This window comes from Pleurotus ostreatus (genome assembly GCF_014466165.1).
Source record: "Pleurotus ostreatus strain PC9 chromosome Unknown scaffold_2, whole genome shotgun sequence".
NCBI lineage: Eukaryota > Fungi > Basidiomycota > Agaricomycetes > Agaricales > Pleurotaceae > Pleurotus > Pleurotus ostreatus.
In genome coordinates, this window is record NW_023503157.1 from 2,552,984 (window position 1) to 2,568,423 (window position 15,440).

The window sequence follows — 15,440 nt, forward strand, 5'->3', positions numbered from 1 at the left end:
TCCTCAGTTCATTCACTGCGGCGTGAATTTAGTTGTAGAGGTGAATGAAGCGACAACGTCGGCGACCTTGGCGTCGTTGAGGCGGGCTGCTGCCGCCGACCATGTTTGGTTGAATACAGAATCTGTGAAAGAGGAATCCCGGACTATCAGCTGAGACGTCGCTGTTTCCGTCCAAGCGACACTCCGCCCAGCGCCGATAATCCATTGACGAACCGCCAAAGCCTCCTCCGAGCCGAAGAATAGTGAACCAGAGGGACTCCCAAAAGACGACAGCACCGAGTCGATATCGTCAGTCGTGACAGCACCGAAGACAGCGACCTCCATAGGAGGCAAGCGAGACAAGGCCGCCAAAAGCTGTGGGCTGGTGTTGTTGCTCGGCGGTGTTGCTACGCGCGACAGCACAAATCGCGCAAAATCGATCGCAACATTAACATCTGGAATAGAGGAAAGATATCGGAAGACGACATGTTTGAAGTTATTAAGGGCGCCGTAATTGAGGGGATTGGTATTGGGAGAAACACCATCACCGAAGGGAAGAGCAGCCAGTGCCTCATTGGTATAAGCAACGACTCGAGGAGATGCTTCTTGTTTGAGGACAACAGCTTGCCTAGCAATATCTCCTGTTCTGGAGTCTATAAATGGCAAGCGTAGCCTCAGAACGTCGAGGACACCATATACAGGCCGATCGGGAAAACAAGAGCTTTGGAATGACGAAGGTGGGGTGACTGGTGGTAAATTGAATATTGATGTTTCAAGAAGATTGATGTTTCGTATTTGCGTGGTCGTTAGGCGTGGATAACACGCGATTGGGGGAGGAAATGAAGGAGCTTCGGGGAGGAGGGAGATAACGGAGCCGTCTCCCGAAGTTGCGGCATTGAAGGGAAGAAGTATTTGGGATGTACTGAGTACCGATAGGAAAACCGCCAAGTCAGAAGGGGTCTGTTGGAGGACACTTAACCAGTAGTTTTCGAGTGCCCTTGACTTTTGCGTGGATGCAGCTGGGAATGGTGTCAAGAATGGAATCCAGAAACCGGTGACTATACTCACCTGACGAGAACGTGTACATGCGATCCAAAACGGCCTGCGCGACGGTACCAACCCGTTGACGTTGTGCGTCAGTTGGTTGACCCTCATCCTCGAAGCTCACAGAAGCGGCTGGTGCAACCGTTTGGGCAGCGAAATCAAAGAGGAAACCGGATCCCGTCGTCGAGAATGAACTACCCGCTGAGCTAATAGGGCCGTCGCTGGATTCCAAGTCTTTCCAAGGCGCCTTGATGACGAAGTTGCGCATTTCCCCAACGGTATCCAAATCTTCAGACTCTGCCACATTCCAAAGCAGTGCTGATTGCGCCCATGCCGTCCTGTTCGGATGCGAATCAGAGAGGGAGGGTGAGACGTCTACTAACATCGCTTGTGAGGCACAGTTACCCCCTCTGGGGTCACCTTGGGCAAGCCATAGGGAGAGGGCCAAGGAATTTAAGGTGTAATTGGTGTTGAAAAGTTGATTCATGGTTGGATGCAGGGAGACAAGGTGCTGGGCGAGAGGAAGGCATGGTTGTGATGATGATGTACATACACATGTAGCATCTGAATCGAAAATTAGAGGATGATCCCCAAAAACTAGAACGCGGAAATACACGTACCGAGATTGCAGGCAGAACCAGTCAAGTTTCCGGAACAGCTGGGAAGTGAGCTTCCGCTCTGTTTCCTACTTAGAACAACACCTAGCGTCACAGCGACAGCCACCAAAGCGACGAAGACAAGGACGACAAGGAACCATATCCGCTTTCTGGTAAAGAAATGGGTACCAGAGGGTGGGTCCTGATCATTCTCAGGCACGGCGCTTCTAAAATCCAAGGTGTCTTTCTGGTGCGTCTGATTCCGGTGCGCCGAGTTCATAACATCAACACGACTGTCATCAAAACCGGAGGTCAGGCCTTGATGCTGATAGTTTAGGTCGCCCTGGGTAAAAAAACTGGAGGTCAAACTTCTGTGCGGATGGTAGCCCTTTTCCAAAAGATTGGACAAGGTATCAGCGCGGGTGATTAGATCGGGTAGGGCAAGATCCTCCTCGTAATTCCTAGGGACTGGCTGCGTGGGTTGTGTGTATTTGGGAGGGATGACAGGCACGGGCGGCAACGGTTTGCGCATCCAGTCGAAGGCTCTTCGAAAGGAGCGGACTGACCGGGAGGAGGTACTGGGGGACCGGGAAATGAGGGATGAGACGAAACTCCTCCCCGATATTGATTTCCTGTTCTCGTGCTGAGTATGGCCGCGAGCATCAAAGTTAGGCTGGGAGGTGGGAGTGCCATTGCCTCGACCACTGTTCGACTGGTCCGCGTATTTGTATCCCTTGAGGTCTTCATCGGCCTCACTGAAGTCTTCCCAAGCTCGGTCTTTCCCGGATGACATTGGGTAACTGGACGGAGGTGCTTGACGGGTCCCAGGTGGTCCATGTGTCCGACCGAGAGGGCGCGAGTGGTCATCCCCAATCGATGTGATCAATGTATCCGAATCACTTTGGCTGCCAGTCCGATGGAGATGAGGGGAGCTGGGGGATGGTCGGCCACCTGTGGGTCGGGGTAGCGGGCCTCGGGGCGGCGGCAACGGCTGACGATGGGGCGGAGGGGGATATGTCAACTCGGAGATTGCACTGAAGCCGTCGCTGTTGTTGGAGACATGTCGATTGAAGCGAGAGCTGGGTTCAGGATTCTCTTGGAGTAGCTGCGTGATGAAGGATGTGGGAAGCATACGTTCATCTGCGCCGTCGACATCAATGCTCGATGCCCCCTCATGCCAATCGTACGGTGAGAGCGTCCTCGATGACTGGGAAATGGCACTGGCAGCATCCCCGCCTCTTAGTGAAGAGAGGGCTCGGTGTGAGGGCAGTGAGGGGACTGGGGGGACCGGGGACTGGGTTAACGGCGAGCCTCTATCTCGTTCTGATACCAAGGACGGGCTCATGCTGTATATACTCCTGCCGTCGTCCCTGCGACCAGAAGACCGTGTGGTGAAAGAACCCGATTCCGATTGCACTGGGCTCAGTGGCGTGAAGCGAGGTGGTTGTGGAAACTGAGAGAGTTGCAGCGATTCGCCTGTGACCAAAGTATTGAAACTGATGGTACTGTCCGCAATCCCTGATACATTGGAAACAAGCGAGGGCTGCCTTCTAACCGGGGCGCCCGTTCGACTATTTGAGTAACGATTTCCGTAGTACCGTGACATGTTAGAACTGGGGATGGGACGTTATGTACGCTGCAGGACTGTGGGTGCGGAGTCACGTACTGTAGATGCTTGGGAAGCGAAGCCTTTTACAACGTGCAGAGAGGGAAGACTTGTCGAAAAATTGACGATGTCCTGATAAGCATACCAGCGGGCTCTTCGTCGAAAGCGCTGTGGCTGGTGTCGGCCGTGGCAGCGTCGACAAAGAACGGCTGTGGACTTGAAAAGAATGGAAGGGGATGCAAACGAATGACTAGAAATGAATAGAAGGTGATGGGACAACAGATGGCTCGAAAATGGGTATTTTTACGAGCATCACTGATACCGACCGGTCCCTGAGAATGATCATCTCGTAGCGATGTATATGTTCCGGATGCGGGAGTGGTGTTTCAACGCAGTTCATTTGAATATGTCAAATGCATATTCACGTTGTCATTGTACATAAAGGACGGACGAAAAGGAAAAGAAAGAGGAGTAGAAGCAGCGGCCGGGAGCAGGAGAAGTCGTATAAACTCCAGGAGGATCCATGTGTATATATGAGCGTTGAACAGTGCAAAGTTGGAAGTAAGTAGTCGTCAAGTAGGCATAAATGGCGTGATATAGTATGGGGGACCATGATCCCCCGTGGTGTAAATCGAAGACTAAAGCCGGTCATGCAATAATACAGCCCTTTGATCTCCTTGGCTCCTTCTTAGGGGGAGGGTTCACTGGAGAATATCAGCATGGAGTTCAGAACAGGGTCATCATCAGTGTTACTCACAGACGGCCCTGATAGCTTCATCGAACACGGTCTTCAATCCCTTCTGCGTCAATGCCGAGCATTCGAGATACTTCACGGCACCGATGTCCTTAGACATTGCCACACCCTGCGAATATTGGATGGGGGCCATGCGACTATTGCGCTGATATAGTCGAATAGAAGACGGCCAGAAATATAGACACTCACCGGTCCCTTAACTTCTCAATCGTTGTCTGGTCTTCACGCAAATCCAATTTAGTGCCCACAAGCACAATAGATGTTTGAGGCGCGTGGTGAGATATCTCAGGGTACCACTGAACATGAATCTCAGCAAGACAATCCTTGTCGTAGGATAGCTCAGACTGACCTTGGTTCGGACGTTCTCGTAACTCGGTGGGCTGACGAGGGAGAAGCAGATCAAGAAGACGTCCGTTTGAGGGTAGGAGAGGGGTCTAAGGCGATCGTAATCCTCTTGACCGGCGGTATCCCATAACCCTAGCGAGATGGTCTTGCCATCCACCATCACATTAGCGGAGTAATTATCAAACACTGTGCATCATTCAGCAATTGCTGGCCATCAACGAAGAGGAAACGTAAAAAGTACCCGTCGGGATATATTCTCCCTAAATGGTCAATCATTGAACCTTGAGTACTCCATTCCCATAGAACAAGAGATATATGCGTACGGGGAAAGCGTTTGTCGTATACGATATGAGCAGACACGTCTGGAACGAGGTTTCAATCAGCACTGCCGTGCACCCCACACGGGGCAAAGTGCTCACCTTCCCAACGGCACCATCGCCCACCACCACACCTGCGCCTCAAATCAGCGTTCATATCCTCCTCAAGCGAAGAAAAGCGCAAACATTTAATGGCCTGCATTCTACTGGTCTTCTAGATATGGGATTGCCCTCGTGGAGAAACGAGCACGATGAAACTGTTCGAAACAAGCAGCTGGGAGAGTCCAAGCGATGAAAGGGAGATACGAGGGCAAGAGTGAGTATAGATAGTCAAGATGATGCTGTTCGAGTCCGCTTGTAAGGGAGAAAGGAAGAGCACTTTGGAAAACCTGTATACGTTATGCAGCAGAGAAAAAGCAACTGAATGATGAACTGAAGCGCCTCAACCTCAACGTTCCCACGGTAGCCATGTCAGTTTGATTGATCTGAACCGCTCGCTTCTGACCGGCACATTGGTTGTGGATACCTTATCTATATCAAAAGTTACAGAACAAGACATACTTCCAGGCAAAGGCAAGAGCTACGCGGCAAAATAGGAGCATAGGTCGGATACATAGGTAGTCTGGGCATAAGCAGGAATACAGATGGAAGCAAACTAGGCTGAGAGTCTGGTACTTGGTAAACCTCAGAAAAAATAAGGTAGAACGCTGTCCGCTAGATAACGAATATAGTAGGAAATCATAGAAGTACACGCTAGAAATACGGACGCAGAGCAATACGAGAACAATAATCACCGGGATAGTGTCGGGAAAGATGGAGAAGAGATGATGGGAAGATAGTCCTATTCACGTCTTTCGTCTCTTGCTGGGCGGGGTAAAGATATGGCCTAGATCCATTCCAGTCTTAACGGCCGTGGTGTCGACCGGGGAATTCTCCTCAGTTTCGAAATCAATATCGTCCACGGGTGAATCTGAATCATCTGGGAGTCTGAACGGTTCCAAAAGTCCGACACCCAGTCCAGCGAGGGTAGGACCACCACTGGCAGCTTTCGAGCCAATGTGTTTATGCACGACAGGACTGTCCACATCAGGGATCGACAAGGGGGGAGCTGAATCACCCCCTGGCACGGTACCTCCTGAAGTTGATTTCCAAGTCCTTGTGAAAGGATCGCGTTCAGGAGAAATTGTTTCAAGCACAAGAGTATCAGAAGGCCAGTCATCTGAAGATGGCACTTGCGATGACGAAATGTGTTTCGTAAACTTTGAGCTTTGTCGCAACGGAGAGGAGTCGATTTCGTAGCGCAACCGTAGCCGGGTCGCAAAGGGGAATCTTGAAATCTTGTCAGAATTAGTAAACAATGTCTTCGGCGATCGTCGATAGCCTTTGGCAAAATTATCTGGCGTTGCGGGTATTGAGCCATCGGAGGGAGACGACTTCACGGATGGACTCTTTATCAAGTTGCCGGCTAGAGTGCTCAAACACACCTCGCGTGTGACGGAGTGTAAAGGGTGGCTGGGACTAGGGAATCGCCATGGCTGGTCAGAAGGAAGGCGGGGAGGCGAGTGCTTGAATGACGGCGTCTGCAGTGGGTTGTAAGGTGAAGGAGGTATGATAGGCAAGTTAGGCAGAGGCGATGGAATGGAGGTAGAGGTCTCAAAAGAAGTGTCGCTATCGACCAGTTGAGGCGATGGGGGGCTGGGCGGAGGGCTGACAGAGGACAACATAGGTTGTGAGACCGGCGGTGCGGGCCCGCTGTCGTCAGAGGACATGAATGTGTCTTGAGATATCTGGGACGACGAAGCGGCGCGGTATTTGGGTTGGGCACTGGGACTGCTACTACGGTGCCGAGCAGGTCCCGAGGAGCGAAACGTAGACTTGTACGAGGAACCTTGTGATGCCGTTTCGTTCGTTGCAATGACGTCGAAATCAAGTAGCCCCTTCTGACTGCCGCCACGATTTTCTTCTGTGAGGTTGTTAGTGATGGTCTTCCGTAAGAATTAAATAAAGACCTACTATTAGAACCACGTCCCCGGGGTTTGTCGCCGCCGTCACGACGATTAGACATCGCGATCTTGTGTTTCTCGTAGACATGCCTCCGCCACATACTTCGAGCATTTACTCCAGCATATGTGCGGCGACAAAATGTGCAGCGGAGCCTCGGCTCCTCACCTTCAGGCCAACCGTCGGCCCCACGGTTCTTGAGATCCTTTTTCTTGGCAGGACACCATCCTCTCGGGGGTTCGAGTGAAGGAGGGTATGGCGTCGCTGTGGAGCTATCGGCGGTAGTAGAGACAAAGTCGAGGGCGTCAAGAAACCACTCGGGATTGTCGGCGAGTAACTGGTACGTGAGGCCCTCGGGGTAGCGTTCAGAACCGGGGAAGGTTGTGAAAGGGGGATGTATAATAAAGGTTCTTGGATCTGTGGGATCAGGATCCGTGCCTCGAGTATTGAGACCAAGATTATCTATAGCTCGGGCACTTCGCGCAATAAAAGACTTGTCGCCACGCTCGCGGTCGACATGGGTATACGGCCGGGGATAGAAAGTTGAGGCGCTTTGAGTGAAGAAATCGCTCTCCTGTACAGAAGTGTAACGACGCTTCGGGGGTCTAGGAAAGGTGCTGGTAGACGAGGATTCCGAGAGGGATAGAGATTGGGTGAGCGGAGGTCGCTGCTCTGACATTCCAGAGGTGTTGCTGCAACAAAAATGTCAGATTCGCGACAAATGGGGAGGAGATGGCAGACGAGACCTTAGCTGTGTGTGATAGTGCTGGTCAAAAGAGTGAAGAGCTGTCAAATTTCCCACAGTAGTCTACGCGCGACGACGCGACATTCACGTGATGGCAAATCTCGTTTGTGATAGGCGCTCAAGTGTCATGTGCACTCCTATTTTGGTGATCGAGGAAATTTCGTTCATCTCAAAGTTCTGTAAATCAGTCTTGTTCTACTCTAGAGATGGGAAAAGCCCAGAAGAAGACGGGGAAGGGGCGTCTTGACAAGTACTACAAGCTCGCAAAGTAAGTTCCTTCTTTCAAATCATGGCAAATGATCTAAGTTTTTACATAGAGAGCAAGGCTATCGAGCTCGTTCTGCTTTCAAGCTAATCCAGCTAAATAAGAAGTACTCCTTTCTCGAGTCAGCCAGGTGCTGTATAGATCTATGTGCTGCGCCGGGAGGCTGGCTGCAGGTGGCCAGCAAATACATGCCAGTCAATAGTGTCATCGTCGGTCAGTGCGTCACATCCAGACATATGGCCGTCCCATATGCTCACATCTTCACAGGCGTTGACCTCGTACCAATAAAACCTATACCTCGCGTCGTTACATTTGCTGCCGACATAACCACTCCTCAATGTCGGAATCTCATACGCGGCGAGCTGAAGGACTGGAAAGCCGATGTAGTTCTTCACGACGGTGCCCCAAATGTTGGGACGGCTTGGATTCAAGACGCTTACAGTCAGGCCGAGCTTGTGCTTATGAGTCTCAAGTTGGCCGTCGAATTTCTGGTCAGCGGCGGTACCTTCGTTACCAAGGTCTTCCGTAGCGTCGACTATAACAATCTCATTTGGGTATTCAATCAATTGTTTGGTAAAGTGGAAGCAACTAAACCCCCATCATCTAGGTGAGTATCCCTTAGATTACACGGTCTGCGACGTCTCATTCGTTATTAGGAATGTCTCTGCCGAGATCTTCGTCGTGTGCCGTGACTTCCTTGCTCCTAAACACATTGATCCCAAATTCCTCGACCCAAAGCATGTCTTCAAGGATCTTGCCGCATCCGCAGGCACGGACAAGGGCGCCTCCGCGAACAACGCCCAAGCAAACGTTTTCCACCCAGAAAAGAAACGTCGCAAACGTGACGGTTACGATGAAGGAGATTACACGCTATTCCACAAGATCCCTGTCTCCGACTTCGTGAAGGGCGATGATCCAATATCTGTTCTGGGAGTGGTGAACAAGATCGAATTCGGTACTGAAGAGGAAAAGCAGTGGGCTGCACTCCCCATTACCACAGACGACATCAAGGCCAACTGTGACGACCTGAAGGTGCTGGGGAAAGGCGACTTCAAGGCGCTGCTAAAATGGCGATTGGCTCTCCGTGAAGAAGTCGTTAATCATTTATGGTGGACACTGATACATACTCAATCTACTCTCTTTCTAGATAGGCTTGGATTTGAAATCTTCGGGCGCAGACGAACCTCTTGAAGAGGCTGCAGAAGTTACGGAGTTTGACGAAGAACAGGAGATACAAGACGAAGTTTGTCGACATGCTACCCCCACCAAAACCTTGACTGAACCATCCATTCATAGCTTCAACGTCTTAACGATGAAGCCGCTGCTCGCGCAAAACGTGAGCGAAGGCGTGCTAATGAAGTCAAAACCAGGACTATCCAAAGAATGCAGCTTCAAATGACCGCGCCTTTGGACATCGGGATGGAGCAGATTGATCCTACCCTCGGCACGGGCCAAGATGACATGTTCGACCTTGGTCATGCTGAGAGTGGCTTACGACGTGCTGGTGGCTTGTCCAAGCTGGGACATCATGGAGAGGACATGAGCGACGACGAGTCAAGCCAGGGTGCACCTAGCGATGATGAAGATGAGGCTCTGGATTCTGAGGAAGAACGCGAAAGGAAAACTAGAGAGCTGGAGGAGCAACTGGATGGTTTATATGATTCATACCAAGAACGTTTGCGGGATAGAGATGCTAAAGTCAGGGTGAAGGCGGCAAGGCAGAAGGATACGGAATGGTCGGGGGTGGGCGGGGGTGGAGACGATGATGACAGTGACGAAAGTGACGGAGAAGGTGGATGGGAAGAGATGGAGGCAGCAAAGGCCCTAGCAGACCAATCATCAGACGAAAGCGACGATGAAGATGAAGATACTCCACCCCCAGAGACGAGTGGTAAACGAAAGCGTTCAAAACAGGAGCCTTCGAAACGTAGCACGAAGCAAGCACGTGTAGCACCTGCTCCTGAATCAAAAAGTTCTCGCCTATGGTTCAGTCAAGACATTTTCGGCGAGATAGGTGGACTTGACACCATCGGTGACGATAGTGAGCAAGAGTCTGATGTTTCCATGGATGAAGAGGAGGAGGAGGCCCAAGATGATAAGGTATGGTTCACAAACTGGGAAGCAGTGGCAGTCCATTTAATCGCTCCTTTAGATTGACGATAGCGACGATGACGAGTTTGAAGTGGTCCCACAGGAGGCCGACGACGACGTTGATATGTGGGATGTTGAGAACGAGGACGAAGACAAAATCAAACAGGCAAAGATAAAAAGTAAGTCTCAGAAGTGCGTCTGCTCGCCCCCTTTCGTTAATGTAAATTGAAGAATTCGGCCTTCTCACACCTGAGGCAATGACCCTCGCTCAGCAACTAGTCAACAGAGAGAAGACGAAGACGGAGCTCGTCAACGATGGCTTCAACCGCTATTCCCTCAACTCCAAAGACGGACTACCCGACTGGTTCCTCGACGATGAGTCGAAGCACTACAAGACCAATCTACCCGTTACCAAAGAAGGCATGGCCGCGCTGCGTGCAAGACAACGCGCCCTAGATGCACGACCCATTAAGAAGGTTGCTGAGGCCAAAGCACGCAAGAAGATGAGGGCCCAGCAGCGCCTTGAGAAGGCCTTGAGAAAGGCGGAAGGTGTCAATGCTACCTCCGATATGACGGAGCGCGAAAAGGCCCAGCAGATCGAAAAGGTCATGCGCAAAGGCCTGTCCTCGGGCAACACACCAAAGAAGGACATCAAGGTCGTCGTTGCGAAAGGTGTTCATAAGGGTATCAAGGGCAGACCCAAGGGTGTGAAGGGTAGATACTCGATGGTCGACGCCAGAATGAGGAAAGAAGTACGTTTCTTGCATCTTTATCTCGGGACATACTTGACCTCTGGCGCTAGGTACGCGCGAAGAAGAGAAAAGAGAAGGCCAACAAGAAAAGATCACGATAAACATTGTGGCCTCTAGTAGCGATGCTAGTGCCCGATTGTCGAGACGCGCCTGCGGGGTGCATTTGGCGAGTTAACAATGAGTATGGCCTAGGCTTTTCAAGATTGGTGGGCTTGGGGAGTAGAGCATTGACAGGCATAATGATACTTGTATCTTTACTCAAACTTATGATTCACATTGAGCAACACGGGGAGGCCTGGAATCGAGATAGAAGTTTCTAAAGGTAGCAAAAAACACAGCGCGACAATACACCCACAAAACAAGAGCAAAGAGGAAAAGAAAAGAACGCCATCTAGTCGTCATCATCACCATTCTGAATGGCCCGAAGAAACGAAGCCGACATCACCCTGCCTTCGTCAAAGCTCCTAGTACATGGCGCAATACCGCCCTCTGCAGCGAGTGCCTTAAGTGTGGCCAACGTCTTGAAAGCAACGGTAAAGGCGAATCGAGGATGTAGTTGATATGCAAACGATGCAGCGACGGATTCAGGACGAGGAGTGAATCTCGACTCTGGCATGGTTGTATAAAACGACTTGACCAGTCGAGCTAATCGAGCCTCGTCGCCGCTGGAGCCCTTGTCTTTCCCCTTCCTTTTCTTGTCGTCGCCCTCGTAGGGTGATCTCTTCATTTCGTTGAAGGTGTCGGTGCTATAGAGTTCGATGTGCCGCTTGACATGCTCGTCAAGAGCGTCGAGCTCGTCGCGAAAGGCGGGAAATGACCTTGGTAACATCGATGCAACCCTTCGAGCACTTCTGTAGGTCTCCAGCAAAGACGCATCACGTATGTTACTCAATTTTGCATCATGCTCAGTTGGGAAATGTTCGAATTCTTCAAGGTATTGATCTTTGAGTTCTTGACCAGCATCCCTTAAATCGTGGAGCACAAAAGCCCCTTGAGCTTTTCGCGGAGGTGGGCTAGGCTCGTCAGAAGGGGGGTCCCAAGGTGTTGTGTGGTTGAATTGGCTTTGGTGCTGAATGAAAGATCGTTTCATGACTTGTAATCCAGTCTTCGGCGCATCCAGCACTGTGTTGAATCTGAAGATAATTCAGAACAATATACAGCTATTGATTATTGCGCACTTACATGTATGCCATCAAAACGGCCTTGGGATGATTGAGCCCGTATTGCCAGACGGCACAATCATGGAACTTCGAATACAAGCCAACCTTGGAATCGCATACATTCAAGAGTAAGATATCAAAAATGCAGCGCTGGGCCTCTGTTTTGGGTACGGCGTACAGCCTAGAACAGAATTCAGGGACTTTCTCAACTTGCTTCTTGAAGTGGTCGGTCAGGAAGCCTTCGGGCTCATCAACGACTTCATGATTACGGAACGGCCCGACGATGTCTGGGTCCCAGATGATGATATCTTCGTCGCCGTCATAATCTAGGACCGATTAGTGTTGTTTCGGCCCAAGTACTGGCAAACTCACCACCGCCAGATAGGACACTCGCTAGCGATCGTGACCCGGTAGTAGGTAATATAAGGACATCGACGTAGTTTTGGAGTTCATGAACTTCGACAGCTTTCACCTAAAGCCAGAGCATTATACCTCAACAAGACCGCAGCGTAGCAACTCGACGTACCTTCTGGACATCTGATGCTAGACGCATTGGATATCTAGTAGAGAGCAGGTGATGTCTGCACAAAACGTTCATACCTCACAGTACATACCTACCAATCTGTGTGCCATTGTTGTCCATGGGTGAATTGTAATGATTCTTTCGATACAGAGAACCTACCAATATATCGCCCTTCAATATGTGTAGAAGTTCTCCTGTGATGGGGTGTCGAAATGGACTTGAGGGCTTGTAGTACACTTCACCTTCTCTCAAAACACCCTTGGGATCTATGTTATAGTGTCAGTTGAGACGCAGCCTCATGAATGTTCAACGTACCGGGAATCATGATGGCTGTGGTAGACTGCATGACTGGGAGACGATAATTTCTTGTTGCATCATCAATCGCAAACTTGAAAACACTGTGAAGCTTTTCGTAGAGGAATCGGGATTCGTTGGGTTTGAATCCAGCTTGAACAGCTTCTATAATCGTCTCATGGGCCTCAACGGGGAGACCACTCCACGTATCTCGGCCAGCGTAGGCGTGTTTCGTGGGCTCATCGACATCGTCAATGTCTTCGACGACATCCTCTGCTTCAATCTCGACCTCGCCCCGGTCACGACCAGCCAGCCCCAATGCACGACTCTCCACTCTGGCAACCCGTGCTGCCCTGTTCAATCCGACGTGCCCCAATCGCATGACGGCGTGCCAAAGGTGCTCCATCGCCCGCGGTTGCGTCCAATCCATCAGCGGCCGAAGTTCCATGCGCAGACCTTCTCCTAACTTATCAACAAGCGTTTCATGTGGGACGCCGTTATACGATAGATTCAGGATAATTTGTGTAGAGAGTGAGCAAGGCATAGATTTTCGGGAGGTGCGAAGGAGGTTGAAAATACGGTGCGCCCGATCCAAGGGTCGAGGAAGCTTGATCTTATTTTGAGAAGGACGAATCCAAATTCGTGGTCGGGAACAAGTGTCCTTGGGATGAAGGGCCCATACGCCCTTAGCACCCGCAATACGACCTTGTACGACTGCCGATGGATACAATTAGCCCCATTATGGATTTGAGTAAATTCAGACCCCAGTGCGTACGACTTGGAGGAGATTCCAGGCCCATCGTTGCTCTCAGCGTCAGGAGCGCAGCGCGATTCATGAATCCACAGCCGTCAGTCATCAACTGATGGGATAACGGTTCAACACCCGGCCTCAACCCCTCCGTGGCTACTACGTGATCGGTTGAAATCAGAAGCAGGTACAGAATCATGGAGAAAGAGGAACTCACGTAGATCGGGAATGTCGAAGTCTATGTCTTCTTCGGCAAATTCCAAAACTGGGACAGAGTTGGAGAAGCCAAGCGTGTTTCGGGTGGAGTATTTCGCGATTGGCTGAGGAGCGGGCGTCAGTGTCAATAATAGACGAAACTATAGCTGACAACACAAACCTGTCGGTAGTTCAACTCGATAGGATTATGCCACTCACAAACAGAACCAAGACTATCGAGACCATCTCCACCAACACTTGTGTCAATGCAGTAGACACTGTTGCCGTCTTTTGCATGATATGGGAGGTACACGGCGCCCATAAAGATAAAGCGCTGTCTCAGAAACGCCCTCACTGCCTTGATGTCCTTGAGGAGGTAGTCATCAGGGATTCGGATTTGAGCTAGGCGTTTCGAGCCAAGCATCCTCGAGAAGTAATGAGATCGTCTACTTTCCAGCGGTTCGACGAGAATTTTAAACCCTTCGGTAGCTTTATGTAGGCGGAAAACGAGTTGGACGCGTCCGCCGTACCAGTTAGGACACGAGTCCCAATCACCCATCAGACCAAGGCCACGCCCCTTCCCCTCCTGCATTGCTTTCTCCTCTCTATCTAACTCACGCCTGAATTCCACAATAAGCGGAGGAGTAGCCAACCACTTTAATTGGAAAGACTGACCAGAGCTCGAGATCAGGCTTCCTCTTCTGATTGCCCTTCATGATCTCCCCCACTCGCCACGCAACGTCGACGTTATCACCCTCGAGTAGAGAAACACCTTTCCTCTTTGCCTTTTGGTGATTTAGAGGCCGAAGTGGGTCGATAGACCAAACTACCGTCCTCCCGTTCCTATCAACCTCTACTTCTCTCTCTTCTGCTAGCTTTGACTTAACCTCGTCCCATGTCCACCGACCTGAAACGACGCCTCTGGCAAGCTCGTACTGAACACCAAAAGATAAACGGTGCTTTTGAACTAGGGCGTGTACCTCCTCGTCGTAAGCAATAGTATATGTGGGGACGCTATCATCTAGGAAATCCCAAATATGCTTTGAAACTTTCGAGGCACCCATATCAGTTTCTGGACACGTCGTGTCCTGGATGTCCACGTCAGTTGCAGACGTTGAAATGGGCGTGTCGATCAGAGTCGTAGAGATCGATGATGCCGAGGAAGTCGAAGGCGCCGATGGAGTACTTGTCGATGAAGATGAGGTGGTCTTCGGGGCCGACTTCCTCGACGGTGATGGACAAGACGGATCTTCGTCCGCGTCAGAGTCAATCCTTGTTTCGAGCGTTCGAAATAATTTTCCACGAAGAGCACCTGGCGAAGCAGCCTGCGCAGTTGTAGATCTAATCGCGTTCGATTTGGACATCACTGGTGTATTTGGTTTGAAGGAATGTTCTGGGGTTGTGGACGTAGAGCAGGCTTGCGACGAGGGCACGCAGGGGGACGCTGATGTCGGTGCGGAAAGTGTGGGAGCCGAAGACGCAGGTGCTATCGGTCTTCGAGGCAGAGGCTTGTAGGTCTTTTTACCTGCACTCTTCGTCGCAGGTTTTGGCCAAGACCAATCGTTGTCCTCATCGGAAACTTCGAGGGTGCTGGTTGTTGATGGGCCTGGTGGCCGCGATCTTGCACTGACAGTAGCGGAAGCTTGCGCTATTGGCATCTTCGAGGATGGTATTGGGGTGGGCGGTATCTCGACTTTGTCGGCCTTGCGAGGAGTTAAGGAGGACAAATTGGCCTGAATAGTAGAAAGATCGGATGCGCTCTTGGCCGTTCGCCCAGTCGACGGCGTCGACGGCGCCTGGGGATGATAAGGTAGCTCATCTGCGTCAGACTCGCTGTCCGTCAGCACGATAGTCGCCCGTACTGACTACATCACATTATTCAAAACTCCAAACGATAGTGAACGGCCTGAATCCTACCATGTTTCCTTGCTGCGCCCGCGAGGCGACGTAGGGAGGACCCGGTGTTCTTGAAGAGGCTGAGTCTCCCATCGTACTATTCAATCCTGTAAGCGAAGGGCCCAGTGG

At 51.0% G+C, this 15,440-nt stretch overlaps 5 protein-coding genes across 5 annotated transcripts; 1 reads left to right on the forward strand and 4 right to left on the reverse strand.

Annotated features, from left to right (window-relative positions):
- Positions 1 to 12: 12 nt before the first annotated feature.
- Positions 13 to 3,225, reverse strand: PC9H_003753 (uncharacterized protein; the record flags this gene model as incomplete). The annotated part of the gene is made up of 3 exons (XM_036773345.1): positions 13 to 998; positions 1,048 to 1,587; positions 1,644 to 3,225. The coding sequence occupies 3 exons, from the start codon at positions 3,223 to 3,225 to the stop codon at positions 13 to 15; spliced, it is 3,108 nt and encodes a 1,035-aa protein (XP_036634818.1).
- A 648-nt stretch (positions 3,226 to 3,873) lies between these two features.
- On the reverse strand, positions 3,874 to 4,843 carry RAC1 (Rho GTPase protein rac1; the record flags this gene model as incomplete). Its single annotated transcript, XM_036773346.1, has 8 exons — positions 3,874 to 3,929; positions 3,983 to 4,116; positions 4,169 to 4,275; positions 4,329 to 4,510; positions 4,566 to 4,584; positions 4,648 to 4,686; positions 4,744 to 4,775; positions 4,828 to 4,843. 8 exons carry the CDS (start codon positions 4,841 to 4,843, stop codon positions 3,874 to 3,876), a joined length of 585 nt encoding a protein of 194 aa, XP_036634819.1.
- Positions 4,844 to 5,486: 643 nt separating this feature from the next.
- On the reverse strand, positions 5,487 to 7,321 carry PC9H_003755 (uncharacterized protein; the record flags this gene model as incomplete). The annotated part of the gene is made up of 2 exons (XM_036773347.1): positions 5,487 to 6,604; positions 6,655 to 7,321. The coding sequence occupies 2 exons, from the start codon at positions 7,319 to 7,321 to the stop codon at positions 5,487 to 5,489; spliced, it is 1,785 nt and encodes a 594-aa protein (XP_036634820.1).
- Positions 7,322 to 7,593: 272 nt separating this feature from the next.
- Positions 7,594 to 10,596, forward strand: SPB1 (AdoMet-dependent rRNA methyltransferase spb1; the record flags this gene model as incomplete). The annotated part of the gene is made up of 9 exons (XM_036773348.1): positions 7,594 to 7,655; positions 7,705 to 7,865; positions 7,920 to 8,259; positions 8,309 to 8,744; positions 8,800 to 8,895; positions 8,949 to 9,752; positions 9,805 to 9,922; positions 9,975 to 10,495; positions 10,546 to 10,596. The coding sequence occupies 9 exons, from the start codon at positions 7,594 to 7,596 to the stop codon at positions 10,594 to 10,596; spliced, it is 2,589 nt and encodes an 862-aa protein (XP_036634821.1).
- Positions 10,597 to 10,886: 290 nt separating this feature from the next.
- Positions 10,887 to 15,404, reverse strand: PC9H_003757 (uncharacterized protein; the record flags this gene model as incomplete). Its single annotated transcript, XM_036773349.1, has 11 exons — positions 10,887 to 11,628; positions 11,678 to 11,981; positions 12,028 to 12,127; positions 12,182 to 12,215; positions 12,270 to 12,444; positions 12,494 to 13,186; positions 13,248 to 13,379; positions 13,438 to 13,540; positions 13,597 to 14,035; positions 14,091 to 15,280; positions 15,333 to 15,404. The coding sequence occupies 11 exons, from the start codon at positions 15,402 to 15,404 to the stop codon at positions 10,887 to 10,889; spliced, it is 3,984 nt and encodes a 1,327-aa protein (XP_036634822.1).
- Positions 15,405 to 15,440: the final 36 nt, after the last annotated feature.